General features: G+C 57.7%; 1 protein-coding gene across 3 annotated transcripts in view; it reads left to right on the top strand.

Moving 5' to 3' along the window:
- The first annotated feature begins 277 nt into the window (after positions 1–277).
- The window catches only part of PEPD (peptidase D), a 108,611-nt gene continuing 84,752 nt past the window's right edge, over positions 278–24,136 (top strand). The window contains exons 1-5 of one of the 3 annotated variants that reach the window (XM_045987359.1): positions 364–395; positions 2,208–2,249; positions 6,765–6,948; positions 9,439–9,566; positions 18,292–18,355. In XM_045987359.1, coding sequence (XP_045843315.1) covers positions 379–395; positions 2,208–2,249; positions 6,765–6,948; positions 9,439–9,566; positions 18,292–18,355 — 435 coding nt within the window. In that variant the 5' untranslated portion in view covers positions 364–378. Of the gene's footprint in view, positions 396–1,026; positions 1,137–2,207; positions 2,250–6,764; positions 6,949–9,438; positions 9,567–18,291; positions 18,356–24,136 lie in introns of those variants that run through there. The other 2 variants (XM_045987358.1, XM_045987361.1) reach the window with 2 other exon arrangements.

Genomic DNA, 24,136 nt, shown 5'->3' with positions numbered 1-24,136 from the left:
TCATGGGACACCCCTGCCTCCGGGTCCTCTTCCATCCTGCAGTTGAGGAAGCTTAGAAAGATCCTACCAGACTTAACTTCCCAGCCACATACCGGAGGCCCTGCAGGATCTGACGCTTGCTTACCTCTGAGGTCTTACCTCTCACTCCCACACCCCTCTCCTGGACACTGAACTTTTTGGTTACTCTGATAGCCCTGGCCCTTGCTCATGTCGTTTCCCTTCTAGGCCCAGCGAGTAGGGCTGGGCTCCTCGCGGAGTTAGACGCGAGAGGGGGCGGGGCATGGGCGTCCGGCCCCGCCCCGCCCCCGCCCCCCGCAGTGGGGACCCGGCCGGGCTCAGCTGATGCCTCACTTCACGTGACGCTGGCTCTGGACGAACATGGCGGCGGCCACCGGGTGAGTGCTGTTCGCGTCCCTGGCCGTTGGCCGGCGGCGCGGAGAGGGGGGCCTGGGTCTCCGGGCTGATAGCCCCTGCCGGCGGGCCGTGGCCCGGCTGGTCGTGCTGTGTGGCTGCGGGCAGCGCGCTTCGTAGCGTGGGGCGGGCATCCAAGCGCCGGGCGGCTGGCCGCGCGCTCCGAGTCAGGGGCAGCTGAGCTCCCCTCTCCGCTGCCCAGTGGTCCTCGGGGCCACCCTGGCGCTCAGGCCCCACCCGCGCGCGTGGCCGAGATGGGGGCTCGGACCTGCAGGCGCGTTCACGGCCACGCCCCTCAGATGGGCAGACGGCGTTGCTGGTTGCCCGGGAAGGAGCGCTCCCCGGAGGAGGCGGTGTCTGAGAAGGGCTCAGAATCCCTTCCCCAGCGGGGCGCTTCCCCACTTCCTTCAGGGCCCAAACGTCACCTCAGAGAAGCCTTCCCTCCGTACCTGTCCTACGTTTTGTAGTCCTTATCACCACCTGATAAACTATATAGTGCTGTTACTTTACTTGTTTCTTGTCTTCTTATTTGGAATGTAAGGTCAGGGCCTTTCTCTCCTTCGCTCCTGGGCCTCACTGGTAAGTGCCTTGCACACAGTAGGCGCTTCCAGAATCCTGCTGCATGAAAGAATGGGTGAATGGTCCTGGTGGCAGGAAGTGTGGACAGATGGGTTCACCGAAGTGTTGGGGAAAGTGCCCTGGAGGAGGGAACATCTGAGCAAAGAGTGAGTGACAAAGGTGGAGAGTTAAGACTGTGCTGGGGATGGGGGAGAGTGGGGTGCATCCTTGTGCTGGAGGGTGTGGTGTTCCAGTTGGCTTGTCCAGACTTTGTCCTGAGGGGCTGAAGCCATCCACGGGTGTTAATCTAATCAGATGTGCTCTTTAGACAGTTGCTTCCCTGGGTCATGTGTGAGTTCAAGGGGAGGCCCAGTGATAGGTATGATTTATGGGCATGGTGGTGCTGGGGGCTAGGAGGGGAAGTGGTAGAGAGGGGACACTGCCCCAGATGCCACTCTGGGGACTGAGATTAGAATAGTGGAACCAGTGGGCTGACTGCATTTCTCTTTGGGGAGGTGGGGAGAATGGGAACAGAATAGGGTTGAGAGAGCTCAGGACATAGAGATCAAACCTTTAGCGGGCACCTGCTGTATTTCAGGGTCAGTACTGGGCCTACCCTTAGGTGCTCACAGGCCACTGGGGCAGATGCACACACGGCGCATGCCGTCCACCTGTCTGCCTCTGGTCTTGGTGTGCGCCATGGAAGGGCATGGGTCCTGAGCCCAGGGGAGAGTGTGGGTAGGCTTCAATCCCTGGATGACATGTGTGCCAGTCCTTGGGTGCTCCTCAGGCAGAGACAGAGATAAAGACAGACATATGGAGTCAGGACCAAGCCTGGAAAGGGGCAGAGAGAGCAAGAGGTATAGGCTAGTGCCCAGAGAAAGATCTTTTGTCTTTATATCTGGACCAGCCAGGTGGTCACAGAGAGTTCCAGGGACTTCATTTGGGTTCAGGGCTCCATACTGGCCTCCTGCTCTCCTGAAGGCACAGAGGAGCCAGGCTCCTTGTTTGGATTAGGGTGAGCCTGGAGTTGGCCAAATCCTGGAAGGAGAGTTCTTCCAGCAAAGCTGACCCTCTGGAGCCAAGGGGGGAGGCAAGAGGAGAAGACAGAGAGTGACAATTCTTGGAGAGGTACACTACACTATTGGAGATGTGGATGGGGAGGGGGACGGAATTCTTCGTAGGATGAAGAAACTCTTTTAATTTTTTTTTTTTTTTTTTAACTGAATGGCTCTCAGGGAGCTGCTCTGCAGAGGGCCTTTGCCAGTAAGGAAATGCAGGTGAGCTGCCCTGGGTGTGAACCTGTTGGGTCATAGGTCATAATAAAGTCAGCGTTTTTCGGGAGAGAAAGTAACCTGAAGAGTCAAGTTCAGGATCAGCGCCTGTCCCCACCCTGATGTGAACCTTGTGCTCCTGGGGAAGAGGTGTCAGGCTGACCCTGGTGGAGGGGTAAGGGTGGGTCTGTTAGAGTCAGGCTGGCCGCTGAGTGCCCCTTTGCCCTCTCCGGCCCCTCTCCAGGCTTGGTTGTCTCCATATGGCTGTCTTCCTCTCTGTCTCTGTGTGTGCCTAGCACCCCCCGCCCTACTCTCTCCAGCCAGAGTGAGTGGGTTGCCCTTGCTGATAGTCAGCTAGTGGGTTTGATGCCTGGCCCAACCTGGAGGCTGAGGGTGAGGAAGCAGGAGGTGCTCGGCTGGCCTTTCTTGCTGGGAGCTTAGCAGCAGGGCCCCTCTAGAAGCGGCATCACATTCCAGTGCAGGGACCTCGTCCTTGCCTGTGCTGTGGACTCCATGTGTATTGGGGAGGCCTGGGCCCCCGTCTCAACATGATGCTTTTTTTTTTTTTTTTTAAAGATTTTTTACTTATTTGACAGACGGAAATCACAAGTAGGCAGAGAGAGAAGAGGAAGAAGGCTCCCTGCTGAGCAGAGAGCCCAATGCGGAACCCTGGGATCATGACCTGAGCTGAAGTCAGAGGCTTTAACCCACTGAGCCACCCAGGCGCCCCTCAACATGATGCTTTTAAATGCATAAAAGAAAACACGGAGGATTACAAGGAAAACTGATTGTATTAAAATACAGTTATCAAAATGTTAGTAAATTTACAGTATAGTGATAGATGTTCTTTATTAACCCATTAAGTTATAAAAGCAGCAGGCCTAATAACCACCTTTGTTTTGAAGCAGTGGTGAACAAGAGTGACATTTCGAGCTACCGTGACATCAGTAACGTGATAAGAAAATGCCTGTGATTGTTCTTGGTGACAGATTCATACGTTGTTGATACTGTGAATTGGGAAATGCATATTGGGTTGAGAGGTTCGAGCCCATAAAAATATCATTTTTTCCCATCCAAGTAGATGGAATCCCTCAGTTCTAGGTGTGAATCCCCACGGGCCTTGGGTGCGAGCCCTGTATGTGGCCATAGGAGAGGAGGGGGTGCTCAGCCCTGGTTTGGGGGAGACAGAAATGGATTGCAGGGGCAGCAGCATCACAGTTTCCCTGAGGCCAGCCTCTCTCCCGGTTACCACCTGCTGCCTGGGCCCTGGTGGTTTGTAGGGCTGGGCTGGCTTTGGGGTGGGGGCGGGGGGCTGGAACTTGAGCTCTGGGTCTCCCTGGTGCCCAGAGCCAGTCTGCCAGCCCCTGCTGTCTTCCTCGGCCATTGCTTATTTACACGGGCACTTGGGGATGACCTGGCTTTTGCCTTCTACATTCTGGATGTCGGTGAGCCCAGTGGAAAGCAGGTGGGGATGTTTTATTGGTGCTGCTTTCGCTGAGCTTGCAGGAAGTCACTTGCACTGGCGCTGGGCCCAATCTTTACTCACGGGATTTGGCTTACACCAAGGAGAAATCAAAGGGTGCATCTCTATGAACCTTGATTCTGGGGGTGCCCTGCCATAAGGAGTGACTGCAGCTCATTGGACTGCCTGCCCTGCTCTTCTGTGTTGTAGCTGAGCCCATGGGGGCCTGGGCAGTATTGCAGATTTTCTTCATGGTAGTGGCTGACGCTCCCAGAGAGGATTCTTAGCAAGTTTCCTGTCTTGATCTGGGCTGCTTGGCCCGTGGGCCAGAAGGTCACAGTCTAGGTGCCCTGAGACACGGAGGCCTCTCAGAAGGTTCTGGACAGGTGGAAGCCCAGCCCTTCTGAGAGCCTTCCTGGTGGAGGCATGGTGGCAGGCCCGGGGGAGCTGGTGTCTGGTGTGTTTAAGGAGAGAGGGCCAGGGAGAGGGGTGAGGAGTGGTGGGGGACAAGGTGGGCAGGGCTCGGGGTGGGTGCGGGCTGGAATCAGGCCCTTGCAGCCAGTTGTGCTACGGAGTCTGCAGGTGTCTGGCAGCTTTGGCCGTTGCACTGTGGTGCCTTGGCAACAGCCCCTCCGCCCCGGGGGAGTGTGCGGTGACAAGGTTCCCCCCGGGCCACCCCCTCCACACGCTTTGCTGAGTGAGGGGAAAGCCGCGGGGATGCTGGGGGCTGCACTTTCGGTTCCTGCCTGCACAGCCAGCTGGGACGCAGGCATGTTTATGAGCTGCCACCTCTGCCCTTTGATCTTTGGGGCTGAGCGCAGCAGAAAAGTGGCCTAGCCTCGAGAAAGTGCTGGCCCCTGTCCAGCCTCTCTGGGAGGGTGAGTGGCAGCCCATGCCCAGGGACCTGGGTGTTCTGGTCCTGTGGATGTATGTAGGGTGTGCGTGAGCCGTCCACCCTTTCTGGCCAGGCTGGGCCCCAGAGTTCGGCTTCCTGCTGCACGGAGCTGATGTGGCAGTTTCTGGTCAGCACAGCTGTGTGGGTGACCCCACATTGTGACCGTTGTCCACTCAGCAAGTATTTATCCAGTACATGCCATGTGCCGAGCAGAGCACTAGGCACTGGGGCAGCACTGACCAGAGCAGACCCAGATCTGTGTCCCTGGGCTTGACATTCTTGCGTGTGGATGCAGCCCCTGCAGTGAGCACCAGCGAAAACAGGCTGTGTCTACGTTAGAAGGTGTTTGTGTCACTTCGGCCAGGGACCTGACAGAGCCTCACTTGAAGGGGTGATGGGCATTTACCGCAGGGTCAGTTTACAGTGCTGCGGGCAGGTTCAGGGGACCTGGGAGAGAAGAGGCAGTAAGCTGCCCAGGAGCCAGTGAAGGCGGTGCTGGGAGAAGGGAGCCTGGGAGCTGTGGCCCTGAGGGGTGGGTCCACCAGCTGTCAGGTTCCAGGTTCCACCAGGGAGGGAGCAAGGAATGGATTCCCTGTCCTTCCTCCACCTTCTGGTCTCCTGCCCTGCCTCCCAGTGGCTAAATCACCTGGAGCCTTATCGAAGTGCTGGGGGGCCTGCTTGACAGGAGGTGAGGTCCCTGCCCTCCTAGAGGTTACATTTTCCCTGGGGAAACCAGGAGCAGATAATAAATGATGTTATGCAGTTCTGTGTGCTCTAGAGCGGAGTGAAGAGAACAGGGAATAAGGCTGGGACAGAGTACTGGTAAGCATCTGGGGAGAGCGGCCATTTCTGCAGAGGCGTAGATAAAGAGCTGGGATGCCCCTGCAGGGAAAGTGGGGGTTAGATCCCCTCAGTGCCCGGTAGCTGTCCTCCAAGTGCACTTGACAGCTGAGGGCGGCAGGCAGGGGAGGGTCTGCACAGATCTGCAATGTAATAGGTCCTTCTGGGTGGGTACAGAAGAGGTTGTGGGGGAAGCTAGGACCAAAGAGATCCTGGAGGGTTCCCTGTGGTTGTCCAGGCCGGAGATGGGGGTCCCCCAGCTGGAGGAGATGCTCAGGAGGGAGGGAGCCTGAGCATTGTTGGGGCTGTGGAAAGAGTGGTCCCCAGGGTCCTGGGTGCCCAGAGGCTGGGTGAGGACTGGGAAGCCTGTGTGGATTGGGAGTGTGGAAGTCACTGGGGCCTGGCAGGGGCTCGAGTGTGGGAAGGGGTGGGCTGAAGCCCAAGGTGGAGATTGAGGAGAGCATGGGCCGCTGGGGCACCAGAACGGCAGGCTTGAGCGACTCTGCAGAGATTACTTCCTTCAAAGGGGAGTGAGGAATTGTGTGGCAGTCAAGGAAAGCGTTTTTATTTATTATGAGGGTGAGGTTCCTGTCCGTCGGAGGTGAAGAGGGATCCTAGAAGGGAACCGTGATGCTGGAGCAACCTGGGAATAGACATGGGATGCAGGGCGCAGAAGCAGGCGGGCTTTGGGGAGTGGGTGCCTGGAGGGTAAGCTGTTTTCTCAGCATAAAGGAGAGTGGGGTGGGGAGAGATGCCACCTGCTCTCCGGTGACATCTGTCCTCCAGGACGGCACTCCTAGGGCTGCCGCTGCCCGGTCCATCTCACCATGGTCCCCTTAGCACAGATTCGCTTCAGGTCCTGATACTCAGTATCCTGTGTGTATGTGTTGGGGACAGGTGGGTGTCCTGGCTTGGGCTTCCGGGTCTGTGACTTGCCGAGAAGACAGCATCACGTAGGCACGAGGGCAGGGATCCCATGTTGTCTGGGCCAGATCACAGATCACAGATCCTTCTCGCGTGAGTGGTAAGCTCCTTGACACCATTGCAGGCTTTCCCTCCAGGGGCCTCACCTGCCTGCTGGTGAAGCAGAGGCGGCTTTCCGTCATCCCCATTCTGGGTCCAGGGCTTGGGGACAGTTGAGAGCAGGGTCTTCGAGGCCCTGGCAGCCCAGGGAGGGGCTATTTCTGGGCCAAGCAGGTTGAGCTTGGATGAGGGGGGTCCCCCAGCAGGTTCCGCCCCCCGGTCACCTCAGGCTGCAGGTGGTGGATGGGCTCGGTGGCGCTGACAGGAGCCCATGTGGCGACATGTGCTTGTGTCTTTGCAGACCCTCTTTCTGGCTGGGGAATGAGACCCTGAAGGTGCCCCTGGCACTCTTTGCCCTGAACAGGCAACGCCTGTGTGAGCGGCTGCGCAAGAACCCGGCCGTGCAGGCGGGCGCCGTCGTGCTGCTGCAGGGCGGGGAGGACGCCCAGCGCTACTGCACCGACACTGGCATCCTCTTCCGCCAGGTGAGCCTGCCTTCCTGCCTTCCTGCCATCCTGCCTTCCTGCCTTCCTGCCGTCCTGCCGTCCTGCCGTCCTGCCGTCCTGCCTTCCTGCCGTCCTGCCGTCCTGCCTTCCTGCCTTCCTGCCTTCCTGCCATCCTGCCTTCTTGCCGTCCTGCCTTCCTGCCTTCCTGCCTTCCTGCCTTCCTGCCATCCTGCTTTCCTGCCGTCCTGCCTTCCTGCCATCCTGCCATCCTGCTTTCCTGCCGTCCTGCCTTCCTGCCTTCCTGCCGTCCTGCCATCCTGCTTTCCTGCCGTCCTGCCTTCCTGCCTTCCTGCCATCCTGCCTTCCTGCCTTCCTGCCTTCCTGCCTTCCTGCCGTCCTGCCTTCCTGCCGTCCTGCCGTCCTGCCATCCTGCCGTCCTGCCGTCCTGCCGTCCTGCCTTCTTGCCGTCCTGCCTTCTTGCCGTCCTGCTGTCCTGCCTTCCTGCCTTCCTGCCTTCCTGCCTTCCTGCCTTCCTGCGCCTTCAGCTGTGCCCCAGGCCTCTGGTGGTCTGCCCACCCTCCCCCAGCATCGGACCTGGTGGGCCTTGGGAAGCTTTACCCCCACGGGGATCCTGGAGAGGCTCTCAGAGGGTGGGCCAAGGCCTGGGCACCTGGGGAGCCCTGACTCTGGAGGGATAGAGCCCTCCTAGCTGTGGATGGGGGAGGAGCTGATACCAGCCTGTCTCAGCTCTTAGTCAGAATACAGAAAAATGACATTCCTGGGGGAGCAAGCAGGCAGGAAGTCTTCATGGAAGAGGCGGTATTTGGAGTGGGCTCTGAAGGCCAGGATGAATTCTCACAAGTGCGGTTGAGAGTGGGTGTTGCAGGCTTGGGGGGTGGTGTCCACAGGAGTGAGTGGTAAGGGGATGGGCTGGGCAGAGGTGCAGATGGGGAGGCCTGACTTCCTGGGGCCAGATTCTGCCTGTAGCAGGGAAGACGCGGGCTGCAGCGGACCGGAAGGAGGTGTGGGAATGGGGTGCTGGGCAGGATTGGGAGGCCCTCACGTTGATCCCAGCTTGGCCATTGCTGACTCTGTGACCCTCACTGGGCTTCAGTGTCCTTGCCCGGTAAGTAGACTAGGGATGCCTTGAGGTTCTGCATCCCTGCATGGTAGAGGCTGGCTTAGCTGCTAGAAGCCAGCCTGGATGTGGTGGCCTTGGCTGAGAATCGTAGGCATCACTCAATTTCCAGGAGCAGGAGCAAGGATCCTCAACAGAGGGACTCACCTAGAAAACCAGAGAGGCCCTGAGCTGGCCCCACTCTCATTGATCCCAGTTCTGTACCCACTTTACAGATGGTGAAACTGAGCCTCAGAGAGGAACTGACTTGCCAGAGGGGGAGCCGGCATTATTTAGAATCCCATCTCTGGACTCTAGGGATAGGACTCTGCTCCCTGCCATGCCCAGAGCTGGTGTCTGACACCCTGGGAACTCTCTAACCTCCTTGGGGGCAGGCAGAGCCTCGGGGACATGGCTGTCTGGCATCCAGGCCAGGAGGAGGCAGGGAAACATGAAGGGGACCCAAATGTGGAGGGACAGATGTGGCCTCCGCAGAGGGCTGTGTTGTCATCCCCCCCACCCCCCCGCCCGCCATAGGACACAAATGGGCTGTCAGCTGCTAAGAGCAATTGCAGTGAATTTTGCCGAAAGTGGCTCCCCCCTGGAAAGTTTCCCTATGTCACATTCTTGCAGCTGCAAGCCTATAGTCCCCTGGTTGCTACAGACGTGGAGGTCTCAGTAAGTCTTTTCTGACTAGTCTTGATGCTTCCTGAAGTTTACGTATTCTGTGGTTTAAAAAGCGATCTCCTAAATTCAGCCCTTGGCTCCCTTACTGCTGTTATGCAAGGTTAATTTTAGAAGAGATCCTCCTCCGCTTCATACCTTTATAAGATTATTTGAGCTCAGTGTTTATTGCTAAACACTGAAGTCATCAGCTGCCCCAGGGGTGGGAGAAGGAAGGAAGAAGATCTAAATGGAAGAATCCATTTCCGTGCAGATGTCTGGCCTGGGTGTCTAAGTCAAGGTGGCTTGTCTTGTCTTCGGGCAAGCGGGCAGCAGAGAGGCGCGGGTAGGGCTGTGCCGGGCCTGTGGTGCGCGTGGGCACCCGTGTCCTAGTGTGCCGTGGAGTGCCCAGCCAGGGGCCCAAGGGGTGTGGCCAGAGAGGGGGTTGTGGGTGGGGCTTGGGCACACTCGTGGACCTGGCATCCTCAGAGGAGGCTCAGAGTGGGAGGAGCCAGCCAGGCTGCCCCATGCCAAATCCTGGAAGGGGTTGATGGGCAGCGCGCTGCTGGCATGGGGTGGGGGAGGCAGAGTGCACAGGTGGGGAACTAGATGAGGCTGGGAGGCAGGCTTTGAGAGCTGGGGGGCCTGAGCTGACTCTGGGGTGCTTGGTCTGACACCCAGCCTCTCTCCTTGTGCCTCATATTTTTGTCCTGCTGACCCGGTAACCAAGGTCCTTGTTCCCATCCCAGGAGTCTTTCTTTCACTGGGCATTTGGCGTCACTGATCCAGGCTGCTACGGCACGATCGATGTCAGCACCGGGAAGTCAACCCTTTTTGTGCCCAGGCTTCCTGCCAGCTATGCCACCTGGATGGGAAAGTAAGGAGCAATCCGGGCCTGTAACTGGGCCTGCTGACCGCTGGGAGTGGGGGGGGGGGGAGGAGGAGGGGTGTGGCTTGTGGAGGCAAGGAGGGAAGGAGTAGGGGTAGGTGGGGCCATGTCCGTGGTGGGGTCCATTGACAGCCCGCTCAGGGGCAGAGCGTCAGAGCCGCAGCCACAGATTATGGTCATGTTTGTGTGGAGGTACTGTTTATTAATCTTGAAATTTTGGATTCACAGCTTTGTCAAAATGCCAGAGGCTTTGGTCCCAGTGGGCCATCCCTCCTGTGTGGCATCAGCGGCAGGTGGCCCCATCTTGGGTGTCATGGGGGTTGGCTCGGGTCAGAGAGGGCAGCCTGGGACCCTCCTCCAAGGCCCATCTCTCACGGGGCGTTGCTGGATGCCTGCTGTGTGCCTGTCTCTGGCTCTGTCTCAGGAGGTCCTGCCTCATTCAGCTCACCTGTGAGCTCTAGACTTGTGAAGCCTAGGCTTGTGCTGTGGGAGGAGTGTGGCATGGGGGGCCCGGGAGGTGCTTGGAGGCATCCTCCTCACCGTCCACGGCACCTGCAAGCCACAGGGCCCTTGTCTGCCCCTCATGGGAGCCATCCTGCCTGCTGGGACGTGCCGAGGCAGAAGCCACACTTAACCATGGCTGCTCAAGGCCCTTGGGATCCTGCTAAATGTTCCTCACCTCCGGCGTGTCATTTCCGTCTGGAGAGTGATTCTTCTGGGCTAATGTCTAAATTGTAGCCCTTGCTGCCTGGTGTCCCCCACCCCCCGTTACCAGGGCCTGTGGCTGCTACAGGGACCTGTTCTGTGCAGAGGGCCAGACTAGGGCCTACTCCCCCAAGCCCTTGAGTGCAAACTCCAGAGCCTCCTTTGTTGGCCTGAGAGGTACCTCTTTTGTCGTCTTGGGGCAAAGGGTTCAGGCTCACAAGGTGGTAACAGTTCTGCTTTGAGGTCTTCCGGCCATGGGCCATCGGCTTCACCATGAAGACAGCTTAAAGCAGAACTGACAGCAGAAGAGAAGTGGGCCATGCTTCCCTGGGTGTGTTTTCCTGTTTGGCCCTGGGGAAGGAGGGTGGGAAGTGGGCATGCCCGACCCAGTTGGCCGTTGGAGGGCATGGCTGGGCACCTAGGTTCTGGCCTTCTCAGAGGCCCTGGGGTAGATTGGTGAAATAGGTCCCTGCTGTAATGAGCAGGTTCCCACAGCCTCCATGCCTGGGTGAGGGCGAACGCTGGAAGCTTGTGCTGCCTTCTTCCCGAGAGACGCAGTGTGTTGGACAAGGTGAGCCCAGCCCAGTGAGAGCCCCCAGAGGCTCCATACCACCCAGCCCTGGGTAGGGGTGAGAAGGGGGGTGCAGAATGGGAGGCTGGCCACCGCAGGTGTCTGCTCTGTCCTCTTGCCCTTCCTGTCCACTTTACCGTGGAGTCTTTTACCTGCAGAGACACTGGCCTCAGGCTTGGCCTGGGCAGGCCCTCCTCAGTGCATTTTTCTGGGATCCCTCCTCCTGCAGGCCTGAAGATATGGGTGCTCATAGGGTGGTTTTATCTCCCCCAGCCCTTGCCCCCCGTCCTGTGGTAGCCCTGACAGTCAGCCTTTATCATCTTCCTGGTCGAATCCTTAACGACTTCCCTGCTTTAAAGAGGCACAGGTTCCGGATGGTGGCATGGCCTGTGCAGGTCGTGTGGGTCAGTCTTGCTGGAGGCTGGCTGGATGGCAGGGCACGGCCTCTTCCCAGAGCAGCTCTTGTCACTGTTGGGACCTCTGGTTCTTTATTTGTGGGACAGCGACAAGACTGCTTGTGAGGCACCGCTGGGGCTGTCGTCATAGTGATGGGCACCGCGGGGATGGTTCACTCTGTGGCGCTGAAAGGTGGTGGTAGAGACTCCAGGGACGGGCAACTTGGACGTCCACAAATGGCCCCAGGAATATTTGTGGCCATTCCCGATGGAGAGGTAGACTCCCCCCAGCCCCCGCCGCTCCCCCCGGCTTGGGACTTAGTGACTACCTTGATGCATGAATGTGGCAGGGTCATCCTGTGGCTGGATCCCCAATTCTTTTTTAAAAATTTTTAAAAAAGTTTTTATTTATTTATTTGACACAGAGAGAGAGATCATAAGTAGGCAGAGAAGCAGGCAGTGGGGGGGGGGGGAGGGACAGGCCCCCTGCTGAGCAGAGAGCCCGATGTGGGGCTCGATCCCAGAATCCTGAGATCATGACCTGAGCCGAAGGCAGAAGCTTAACCCACTGAGCCACCCAGGCACCCCTAGACCCCTGATTCTTGCTCATGGGACACCTGTCCCTGAGCCCAGCTGCCATACTGTGAGGAAGGCCACACTTGCCTATGTAGGGGGACCTCGTGGATGGGAGCAGGGGCCCGGCTGACACCCAGACCACCCACCAGAGTGGGTGACTCCAAGCCCCAGCCTTTGATTCCTCTTGCTGAGGTCCCAGACCTCATAGAGCAGAGAGAGATCAGCTATTGTCTCTGGGCTCTGTCCCAAGCCCGGACCTTCCGAGTCCATGAACGTGAAAAATGTCAGTATGGTTTGTCCCAGAGCCCTGCTAACTGGTACAGCTATAGTGAGGAGTTTCCTGGTGAGAGTATAGGTCTGGTCTCCATAAGACGATTCTTCTAGAACCCTTCCTGCACACGAGGTAATCACGGAGCTGTGGTCTTTGCTCTGCTTGCTAGTGGCACGTTCCAGAAATATCTGGGGCCCCAGTACACGGGCAGCACCCGTGGTTTTGACCTGGCTGCCCTCTGAGCTGCCCCGTGGCCCTGCCTGCTGGCTCTGAGGGTACCAGTCCTGCGGGCAGAGGGGCTCCACGGTGAGATGTGGGCATGGGTGGGGGGCTAGAGGAGAGTCTGAGCAGGGCCTCACTGGACTTTCTGTCTGCAGATGGTGGGGGGAGGCTCTGAGCGCATCTCCCCTTCTGTCTGCTGCTTTCTCTTGTGTCAGGTCGGGAGTGCCGGTCCTGGAGAGTAGACGTCCTCCAGGGCTGTGGGCGGAGAGGCCTGTCCCTGCCTTGGGGACTCCACCATCCAGTGGGAAAATCTGAGCAAATCTCACCATGTTTCCCCACAGCCACCATCTGGGGAGCCAAATGGCACTTGACTGGAGTGTTTAAAACCCAGGACCTGATTGGTCAGGGAACAGCTGTTAGCAGTTGGCTCTTCCGAAATGCAATCCTCAGTGATACAGGAATACTATTCTGTGCTTTGACAATGGCTGGTTTTCAGGACCGTTCTTACAAGTTTTCCTCCAGGGGCACCTGGGCGGCTCAGTCTGTTGAGCGTCTGACTCCTGGTTTCGGCTCAGGTCATGATCCCAGGGTCATAAGATGGAGCCCTGCGTCAGGCTTTGTGCTCAGTGGGCAGTCCGCTTGAGATTCTCTCTCTCCCTCTGCCCCTCCCCCTGCTCATGCACACACACACACACACACACACACACACACACACACTCTCTCTCTCTCTCTCTCTCTCTCTCTCTCTCTCTCAAATAAATAAATAAATCTCCACCAAAAAAAGTTCTCCTTTAGTCTGGCCCTGCTTTGCTGAGCCAGCTGATTGTGTAAGTGCGGACCTAAAGGCTCGCGTGACCTTTGAGTGTAGAGATGGGTCTGCAGGGTGAGTCTCCCCTTTGGAGAGGCTCCGGGCTGGGCAGGCCAGAATGAGCAGATGGGTCCCTTCCAGCTGCACAGCAGAGAGCTAGACCCTGGCCTCCTGCAGACCTGGCTCCCCACTGTGGCCACCTGGGCAGGCCTTTCCCTTCCTCTGCTCTGGTGTGTCCTTCTCCTGGTCCTCGTGTCCCGAGCCTTTAGGAGAGAAGGCTCGGTTACAGAGGGGCAGTGGCGAAGGGGTTGGTTGTCTGAGGCTGAAGTTGGGGAGTGGCCAGATCTGATTTCGTGTGGCTGTTTCCAGACATTCTCGTGATCAATAGGGCTAGGAGCGAGGCTGGTGGGATTACCTGGCCTTTGCAATCAAAACCCACCAGACTGAACATTTGACCTTCAGCTCCTCAGTTTCCTTTTGAGTCTCTATCTGATGGCTTTTGAAAATCCATCCGGCAGATACCGCAATCCAAAGTCGTCTGGGGAAACAGCACTCCCATCACTAGATCTGCCACTTCTGGCGTGAAGGGCAGGCTCCTGTTGTCAGGGCAGCAGACGCTGGGGGGGCCTGTTCCTCACCCGGGGCCTTTTTTGGGGCAGGAGTGTGGTAGCTCCTAATTGGCTTTCATTTGGAATCTTTGCTTGCAAAGATTTGGATGTGAGTGTTTCCCGTCACTTTTTGTTAGAATCAGGCTCAGCTGATGGTGGCTTTGGCTGCTGGGGTGCCTGGGCTCCTGGGAGTGGGCAGGGAATTGTCTCTGAGTCTCAGTATGGGGCAGCTTCAGAGCCCATAGAGGGTGAGTGACTTTGGGCCAAGCTGGGAGACCGTCCTAGAACTCTGCAGCTTGACTGTGTTCTGCCCTTGTCCCTGACTGAGACTGTGGGCTCGAAATGTAGACAGGATGCCTGATGTGGTGGGTTTTGCCGGGAGGAGCGTGCTTATCCTAATGAGGGCACTGCCCAGGAGTGAGTTTCTCCGGGGCTGAGGCCCTGAGCTGGGGTGTGTGTGTGTGTGTGTGCACGCACGTGCATCGCACGCACCCCGGGTGTAGTGTGGGTACATATGTGGTGTGTGTGTGTTGGGGGTAGGGTGTGCACGTGGCGTGGGGTGTGTGTGTAGAGTGGGTACGTGGGGCGCAGAGTGGGATGCGGTGCTGTGTATGGTCTGGCACGCGGTGTGCACGTGTGCATGTGTCCAGGTACCCCAGATCCAGGCTGCCTCAGCTGCCCTGTGGCCTCGCCCTGCTTCCCTCTGTCTGCAGGGAGGGCTGGTGGGGCACCGAGGAAGGGCCAGGCCTTCCTGAGGAGAGCCGAGGGAGTCCCTTTGGGTCCTCCTACCGGAGGTTCTGGAGGATCCTCGCCTCCCTAGCGGGACAGGTGCTGGTGTCCTCAGCCCTGCTCCCGGGGCTCTGGCTCTGCTGACCACAGGCCTCCTTCCGCTGGCCTTCTGAGCCCTGGTGCTCATCCCCTGCCCCCCACGGCCCCTCCCTTATGGGCGTGATCGTCAGGGTCAGTCACCTGCGTTGCTTTGGAAAGATCTGTGTTGCTCTAACCAGGCCCTTGTTTCCTGAAGTGGTTGCCAACCTCTGTTCAGACGCCAGCGCAGCGTTGTGCCGGGAGCAGAATGAGAGGCAGCGGCGCTGTGTGTAGCTGAAGGCGGACTCTGGCCGCTGGAAATTGATGGTGACTGCTGTAATTTGGTCCTCTTATTTACTCATTAACCACACACAGGTGGGCAGCTGGCCGGCAGGACCTGTGCTCAGCGATTTCATATTCTCGAGGGCTCCGCGGTGTGCGTACCACGTGCATTCCTTTAACGTCTCCTTCCCACAGGAGGCCCCGCACAGGGGCCGCTACTCACTGTGTTGACCCTGACCCTGAGTTCTGGGAAAGGCCTCCTCTAAGTCGTGCCGGGCCTAGCTGCTCATGTTGAAGGCACAGACACCTTTGAGTGGGGCGCGTTCTCCTCTCTCCTGCCAGAGCTGTCTCTTCCCTTTGAAGGGAAGATTTCTTTTTCTTTTTTTTTTTTAATATTTTATTTATTTTACAAGTAGGCAGAGAGGCAGGCAGAGAGAGAGAGAGGAGGAAGCAGGCTCCCTGCTGAGCAGAGAGCCCGATGCGGGACTCGATCCCAGGACCCTGAGATCATGACCTGAGCCAAAGGCAGAGGCTTTAATCCACTGAGCCACCTAGGCGCCCCTGAAGGGAGGATTTCTGGGCTGGGGCCGGCTTCCCCTCTGACCTGCTCTTCCCCAGTCCAGTGGCTTTGTCTGGGTCTCCCGTATGGTGGGATCTAGCATGAGCTCCCCTGCTGGACCCCAGACTCCAGGCAGGATGGGGTGCAGGCCCTCCACATGGCTGCCACCAGTGAGTCTTTCTCTGGATGGTCTGTCTGTGCCCTCTGACCTCTCCTGCTGGTTCTGTACGGCTCTTGTGGGCGTGTCGCCCCTTCCTTGGATCAACCCTGCCAGATCATGGCTGCTGAGCTGCCAGTGGCTGGCTTAGTTAGCCCTTCGGGTGACATGTAAATTATTTTTACTATAATTAGCCCCCAAACATGAAAAATAAGCAGTATTCAAACTGAATTATCTTTGCTCTCAAGGAAAGAACGGCACGCAAAGTGTCAGAAAAGATGCTTGCAGCTCTTCAGATTGTATCTGCCAAGCAGTCATTCTGTTGAGAACCAGGCCTGTGGTAGTTGGGTGGTTTTGGCCCTCGTGGCCCAGCAGGTGCTCTGGACTGTGTCCATCGATCTCTTTGGCCACGGGGCACATGATGGGGCCGGCACCTGCCCTCACTTCCTCCCAGATAATCTGGGTGGCAGCGGCAGGCTCTCCTGTGAGTTGGCTGGCACTGGCTGCTCCTTAGCTACTATGGCAAGTGGATGGCTTGTGGCTGGCAGGCCAGGGGTGGACAGGTGGGTGCGCAGCCCCGGGACCACCCACAGGTCACAGCCACCTCGCGTTGGTCTCCCCTTTACCTCTTCTCCTCCCATCTCCTCTGGTGCCACGTTGTGAAGACCTCAGGCTGAGTACACGGAGACGTTCCCGGGTCTCAAGTCTAGGTCTGCATGGAGGCCCACCCACCGAGACTCCCAGGCAGGGCAGGCAGGCACACGTGCTCTGGGGTGGGGGCTGAGATGTCATCCCCCCACCCCCGGTAGGAAGCATGCCTTGAAAGCAGGTCCTTGGCACTTCTCAAATCTTCTGGGAGTTTGCTGTGGACACCTGTCATCACAGCTGTGAGCGATGACGGGATGAGGGACCAGAGGAGGGTTGGGAACCCACTGGGGATGCAGGGCGCCTGTCCTGGAGCTGGGACCACAGTCAAGGGTGGACATGGCAAGGATGCTGATGGTCCCACCTCACCCTCTGGCACGTGCCTTTGTGCATGGTGGAGAGTGTCACCACTTAGTGACTGAGGGTTAGTGAGCTGTCCATGGTAGACGGAGAACCAGGGCCTCCGGCGTCCAGGTAAGGGGCTTATCATCCCTGCTGATGTGATCGGTACTCCAGGCCATGCTAATGGCCATGCCAGACTTTGGCCGTTTAATTTTTGAGTCCTGTCTCAGACGTGGAAGCCAATGTGACTGCCTTGTGCAAATGTAATTAGCAGCAAGAGCTTGACACCCAGTGTCCACTTCAGAGACGATGAAGGGGTGCTCGCTGCATGGGGCTGTGATCTCCCTGCTGGTCCCCAGGCCCCACGCATCTCTGCCCTGGTCCATGCTGTCTTTTTCACCATGATCTGTCTGGTGCATGCCTAAGTGGACAGGGGATGGTGCAGGGCTCAGAGAGGGCAGAGGGCTTCTCTTTCCTGGCCAGTGATGCTGGTCACTGGTGTCTCGGAGGCACAGGGAGCTCGCTCTCGGAGGTGGTCCTGTCGAAGTCTGGAAGTGTGCTCCCTCCCCTGCCCCTCTGGGCCTCCCCAGGCACCCTGTCCTTGGCACCCTCAGCCCCCTGTCAGCTGCTCACCCTTGAGAGTCCAGGAAGCACAGGCTGAAAACCATCTGCTGTTTTCCCCTGAGGCCTCTTTCGGATCTAACACTTGGTGACTAGAATACCATGTGATCACAGGCAGGCTGGGGGCATATCCCCCCATGCTGATGTGGTGCCCAGGCGTGGGATGGCGCAGGATGGCGTGTGTGCGTCATTAGACTTGGCTGGGGACACCCTCCCCTTGTGTGGCTTGTGCTCCACCTCGGGTGAGCTCTGTCGCCAGCAGTGACATCAGCTCAGCCACTGACCAGGAGGCTGGGGGGTGGGGCCGTGCTTGCCGGACTGCGACTGTGACCCTGACTGTGACCGGGGGCCCTTTGGGAGGGGGCCCAGCCTCCTCCTCCCTTTGTCTCTGTCTTCTCATGGCTGATTTTCCAGGGATGATGAGTAAGCTTGAATGTTTCTCATCACAGTGAGTAATACTGATATTGACTTCTTTAAAATGTTAATTTTAAAACTTTCTTCTAAAGAGGCTCCATGGGAGAGCTCCCAGGCGGCAGCTTATTTCATGCCCCAAAGGGTAAGCTGGCTGGCAGCCCGGTGGGCTCTCACCAGTGGTGGAGGGGGAGGTGTGGTCTGCAGATGCTGTGGGTGGCTAGGGTCATGGGCTCTGAGGACGGGCAGAGGTCAGCTGGAGGAGGTCAGGTGGCCAGGGTCATGAGCTCTGAGGATGGGCAGAGGTCAGCTGGAGGAGGTCGCATGGCCAGGGTCGTGGGCTCTGAGGACGGGCAGAGGTCAGCTGGAGGAGGTCGCATGGCCAGGGTCGTGGGCTCTGAGGACGGGCAGAGGTCAGCTGGAGGAGGTCAGGTGGCCAGGGTCATGAGCTCTGAGGATGGGCAGAGGTCAGCTGGGGGAGGTCAGGTGGCCAGGGTCATGGGCTCCGAGGACGGGCGGAGGTCATTTGGGGGAGCTCAGGGGAAGCAGGTGTGGTTCAGCGTTCACTCTGTGGCCCAGTGCCCATTGCTTCCAAGTCTGTGTTGGGCCCACCTGCTCTGTGCCAGGACAGGGATGGGCCCAGGGCTTTAGGGTCTGGGCATGGGGGTGGGATGGCAGCCTGTGCCAAGTGTGTCAAACCCTGACCCTGGCGTTCCTTGTGCTTTCCTTTGAGGATCCACTCCAAGGAATTCTTCAAGGACAAGTATGCTGTGGACGACGTCCAGTATACAGATGAGGTCAGTAGCAGCCGACTCCTCTCTGAGCCGCTGAGGCCTCCCTCACCCCTCGGCACGCCAGCACCCCCTTCCTCCCATGGCCATAGCTCCTGGCTGCCTGTCGTGGGAAGTCGCCACCTCGCTGCCAGCCGCCTCAGCTGCGCCCTCGTTTGGATAGCACCAACAGGACTGTGAACCTCAGACTTCCCTGAAGAGCCTCCCCTCCCCTTTGCCTGACCAGTGTCCCTCACTCAGTGGCTGGAGGCCTCTGGTACCTGGGTTGTGGCTGCTTAGCTTCCCAGAGGGAGGACAGCTTTTATCTCAGTGCCCTCCCAGCCCCCCGCTCAGCCTGGACCTTCGCGTGTTGGGGAGGTCCCCTCCGCAGCCCTTGCTGGCTACAGATGCCACCACCAGAGAGGCCCCAGACTTTGAGAGGCCTGTGGGGTGGGGTGCATTTGGAGGGCCCCTGGCTTTAATCTGTTTCCCAGCATGGATGCCCAGCGGTGTCATGTGGCCTGGGTAGCCGAATGACTGTCCTTCTGGGGCTTTGCACCTGCCCCAGCCCCTGACATCCATGGCTGATGGGACGGGGCAGGGGCAGAGGGGAGAGCACAGCTCTGTGCCCCCATGGTCTCCTTGGGGGCCCAAGGCCCCCAACACTGCTTCATCCCTGGGTGCTGTTAAAACCCCCACGCCACGTGCAGGTCAGTGCTGGGTAGAACATAAGCACCGAAAGGTCCGTGCCTACTGCTGCCTGCTGCTCGAGCCCCACCCCCAACTTGGCAGGATCAGCTGGGTGGGAGGTGGGGCCCTCCTATGCCACATTTCCCCAGCCAGGTCCAGATCACACATGGACATACCTAAGAGCTGGGGGTCTGTGTAGAAGCAGCTGAGGAGCCCGCCAGCTGGAGACCAAGCAGCTGCCCCTTCCCCTGGGTAGGATGCAGGCTGTGTTGGGGAATGATGACACTGGGTGGGAGGCAGGTTCGCAGGGATCCTAACTGCTCACAGAGCAGCGTGGGAAGCAGCGTGTCTCAGGCAGGCCTGCATTAGTACTGTCCCACACAGAGACACCGTCCTGCTCCAGTTCTGCTGCCCTAGAATGCCGTGCTCACCCCATCTCGCTGTGCTTGGAGGCCTGTGCCAGCCCGCTGCACCCCCTGCCAACTCTGGTCCACACGGGCGCCCCTCCCACCCCGGCTCTTAGGACCTGCAGGGGACATGCTGGATACTGGCTGTGTTCTGCTCTGTACTCTGCCTTTTGCTGCTTTATATTTGTCTCTAAGGCCCTTCCCCCAGACGTTACTGTCACATCCTGCCTGCTGGGTTCCAGGGGTGTGTGGGCGTCAGAGCTGGTTGAGACCCAGGGCTGAACTCAGCAGCCAGGACACCGTGTGCGGCAAAGGTGACTAGCAGGGCAGTGCCTGGTCAGGAGGGCCTTGGGGAAGGAGTGCGGCTTGCATCCACAAGGCCATGGGCATCTGTGTCTACAGTACCTGCTGCCTGATTGGGTTTTAGAGAGGGGGCTTTTGATGGATCTTTCTTTTCTGTCCTGGAATTTCAGTACTGAGTTACTGAGGGTGACTCACAGCATCTAAAGCATCCGTTGATACACATGTGACCTGTTGTGTTGATCTCTCTGGGTACAGGATCTCAAATAGTCTGAACATTTATTTGCATGCCGCGATGAAATCATTTGCCTCTTACCTGTATCTCAAAGTACTAGGAGTGCGTACTAGGTATTAGGGAGCAGTGACCTGCTCCAACCTTCATTTTGATTTTGTTCCTGACCCTCTCCTTTGGCAGGTGTATCCCTCCTGCCTCTGTAAACTGCATGTTAACATTATTGCCCTTGGGGACCTTGACCTTCCTAGAAGCTTGGACGGGGTGGCCCGGATCTCAGCCCACCGAGTCAGAGCGTCTCTGTGCTGCAGCTTCCCCAGCTACTGTTGCTTACATGTCTGGGGGAGCCTCAGCTCCATTCCTCCTGTGATTTCTGGGGAGAAGGGGGAGAGCTGGCCTCCAGATGCAGGGACACAGGTCTGGAGCATTGGGATGGGAAAACCTGTGGCAATCATGCGGAATCACAGCCCCACAGAGTGAGAGTGGCTACCCTGAGTCTGTATTTACGAAGCAGAATCTGAAACAAAGGCTTCAGAGGAGTTCGGAGGACAGGCTCTGGGTCCAGGAGCTGTCTGCTATGTCCCATTGTCGTCCCTGTCAGGGTTCAGCAGTTCTGTCCTGTGGCTGCCCTGGTTCTTACTAGAGACAGGGGCTCACTCTTGACAGCTGGTTGGGTGCTTTACTCTGGGGTGGTCCCTGCAGCTTCCAGTAACATCGAGACAGATCTCATCCCTTGCACCCAGTCCCTTGGTGGGTCTACAGCTTGCAGAGGAGGAGGCCAAGGCCAAGGTGATGGGCTTCACCTACAGCTCCCTTAGCTGGGGCGCAGCAGAATTAGAAGGCAACCCTGGGACCTTTGGACCCCAGAGGGCCTCCACTTCTGCTTTTGTCCCATCAGACATAGGGGATGACCCAGGCTCCCAGATGTCTTTCGTTTTCTGGGGCTAGAAATGGAGCCTGACACTAAACTTCTGTGTGGAGATACCTGTGCTGGGAGGCCTTTGAGATGCCTGGGGCCTGCTCCTTCATGGAAGGTGACAGGAAGCTGGTTGGATTGGGGAAGGGCTCCCCAGGCCAATTCTAAGGTGCCGGCCCCCAACTAACATCGGGCAGCCTTGGCCGTCTGTGACAAATCACATTTGGGAAGCCTTTCACACCTGTCTTTCCTGAAAGAAGGCAGGAAGGCCCATGCCCCAGGCCACAGCTGGTCACTTGCTGTCGTGTATGAAATGCAGATGTCTGCTAGAGTGGCTGTCATCCCCGGAGATGACCCTGCTTCTAATCATTGAGAAGGCGGAGCAAACGAAGGTTCCCCCAAGAAAGGGGAGCTCAGGAGGGCCTCGGGAGGCGCTTCAAGGCATTTCACGTGGGTGCAGCGCCAGGAGCTGGCTGGCTGGGGGACCCATTGTGCACTTGGGAGTTTTTCTGACATTTACATTTGAGAAGCAAGTTCAGATTTCTAGACACATTGCCAGCCACCAAGTTGCACCTTTGTTTCAGACGGCTATGAAAAACAGTTCATTTTTTAAAAAAGTTGATTTATTCACTTTGGAGAGAGAGAGAGTGTGTGTGTGCACTAGGGAGAGAGTGCCTTAAGCAGACTCCATACTGAGTGCAGACCCTAACGTGGGATTCCGTGTCATGACCCTGAGATCATGACCTGAGCTGAAACCAGGAGTCAGATGCTTAACGGCCTGCCCCAGCCAGGCTTCTCAGCGCAGTTCACAAGCTTGGGTGCCTGCGGCGTGAAGCCCGGCTCCCTCGAGCAGCGCAGGCTTTCTTGGCAGCACTGGTTACAGACTGCCCTGCCCGCTTCTCTGGCGCATCACCCTGGAAGGGTAGCCTGCAGGCCTGGCTGGGGCCCCGAGCGTGAGGGCGCCTGAGGGGCCTGCAGGCAGCCTCTGATCATCCCTAGGGGAGGGTCCCTGTGCCCAAGGCTCTGATCAATTCTGCCCGTGCCATCTCCCTCAACCTGCCAGAGAGGCGTGGCTGCCCAGGACACTGACGCTGGCCGCGGGACGTAGCACATCCGGGGCGTTAAACAGCTCTGGTCTGTGAGAGCTCGTGGTTCCCCGGTGGCCACCGCTCTGAGGACATGAGGCCCAGTGTTGACAGAGCCGGCCCATCCTGTGTGCTGGAGCTGCATTTTGAGCGGCTGATGCACAGGGACAACCCTGTCTCCTTTCTCTCTGAGGCTGCTGAGAGCGTAGCGCTAGTGGGTCTCTGTGCAGGAGGGCAGACCGAGCTGCCAGATGGGGAGAGGTATTTCAACCACAGAGGTAACCAGGGTCCATGCAGGCAGTCGTGGTCGATCAGATGCCACGCTACTGGAGCCTGCAGATGCCCAGCCTGCCCGCTGTGTCGGCCCTCTGGCCGGCCTTGCATCTGGCAGCCTGCTTTCTCCATCATTCCTAACCAGCGCGTCCCCAGTCCGCGCTGGGAGAAAAACAATCAGACCACACATTTGGGATCTGGCCTTCCTCTGCGTCCCCGCCTGCCCGATCGCTGCTGTCATTGATAGAGCCGTTCTGTGCCCATGAATGGAGACCCTTCATGTCAACGTGACAACACACCCAGAGGCCCGACACGCACGGCTTATTCCTTCTAATGAGTCCCTCCTCTTCCAGGACGGCCTTCGGGAGTGGCAGGGATTCAGCTGAGCTGTTGATGTGTGCAGCACAGAGGCTGGGGTGGGAGGTGGGATTGGGGGTCTGCAGTTCCAGAGTCAGAGAGGCGGGTCTGGGGATGCGGGGCCTTGTGCACCGTTGGGGGAGGGTGGTTGGTGCACATCTGGAGAATTGTCCGGGCACCAGCATCAAACATCTCAAGGAAGCATGAGGCTTTTCACCCGGAGGTGTCACCGAGTCTCCTTTTTTTCTTTTCTTCTTTTTTTTAAGGAAATACATGTTTAAAGGGATTTGTGTTAAGGAAATAAACTTGTCTAGAAGAGTGTTCGTCGAGGCATCGCTTTTGCTAGTTAATCATTGGAAGTTATTAAAGTGTCCAGCAGAGGCATGAATGAACTGTGCCGTGTCCACGAAGAGAGCCATACAGCCGTACGTTCAGCTTTGGCCTCTGCTTATTTGTAACTGCGAACCTGGGCAAATGATCAAACCCGTCTGTTTTCTCATTTGTGAAATCTGGACATGAGTAACCCCAGCTGCCCGGGTGGTGAGATGAGATAATGCCTGGAGTGACCAGCCCAGGCCACGGCCATGATCAGCAGCTCGCTGGGCATTTCCCCTCCCCGGCTGGTAGTGACTGGTAAAAATCACGCGGTTGGAGAATACTTCATCTCAGGAAGCAAGTGAAGTGTGTAACTTCATAGGATCCAGATGTCATTACAGATCTCTGTTTTCATGTGCAGAGATAAAAAGTCTCCGGGGATGAGATTGTAGGTGTATTTTACCATCGTTCAGTTTTTAGTATATTCTAGGTTTTCTCTAGGAGCCTCTCAGTATTAAAAAACATATATATACATATGTCAAAACTTATCAAAATGTGCACTTTCAATATGTGCATTGTAGAGCATGTCAGTGATAGCTCAGGAAAGCTGTTAAAACAACAAACAACAAATCCTTCTCGCACTCGCCCGTGTCAGGGCTCAAATGAGTTTCGGGTGGGAACGGGGGGCTCAGCTATAGCAGGGGCCTCGGTAACCAAGCTGCAGGGCAGACTGTGGTGTGGAGGGCCTGGAGAGGAAGAAAGTGCTCCCGCCAGGGTGCTTGCTGCTCTCGGGTACAAATGTCACAGCTAAAGCAGCGTGGTGGGCACTTTGCCAAGGGAATAGTGCAGGAGATGAGGGAGTGAAGAACCTGTCTGGGGAACAAAGGGCCTCACTGGTTGATGAGCAGGGAGGAGGCATTCCAGGCAGGGGTCAGAGTCCGAGCAGAGGCACGGAGAGACAAGGTTGCATGGCACACTCATTCATGGGGCTGGGATAGGAAGCAGCCAGAATGCAGGGATGCAAGGCCTGCGTGGGTCAAGGTGGAGCAGGGATGGAGAGTGGGGATGCGGGATCGGGGACAGAGGGTGGGATCAGGGGAAGCTTCCTCCATGAAGTCTAGAAGTTGCATGGGGGGGCAGGGAGGAAGGTGTCTGCCCTGGGGACAGAGGCTGTTGGGATTGGTGCCTGAGATGTAGTAGGAACAGGTCTTTCAGGAGGGAGCAGATGAAAAA

The sequence above is a fragment of the Meles meles genome, chromosome 19 (assembly GCF_922984935.1).
Source record: "Meles meles chromosome 19, mMelMel3.1 paternal haplotype, whole genome shotgun sequence".
NCBI classification, from domain to species: Eukaryota; Metazoa; Chordata; class Mammalia; order Carnivora; family Mustelidae; genus Meles; species Meles meles.
This window is presented reverse-complemented; position numbering and strand designations above follow the sequence as displayed.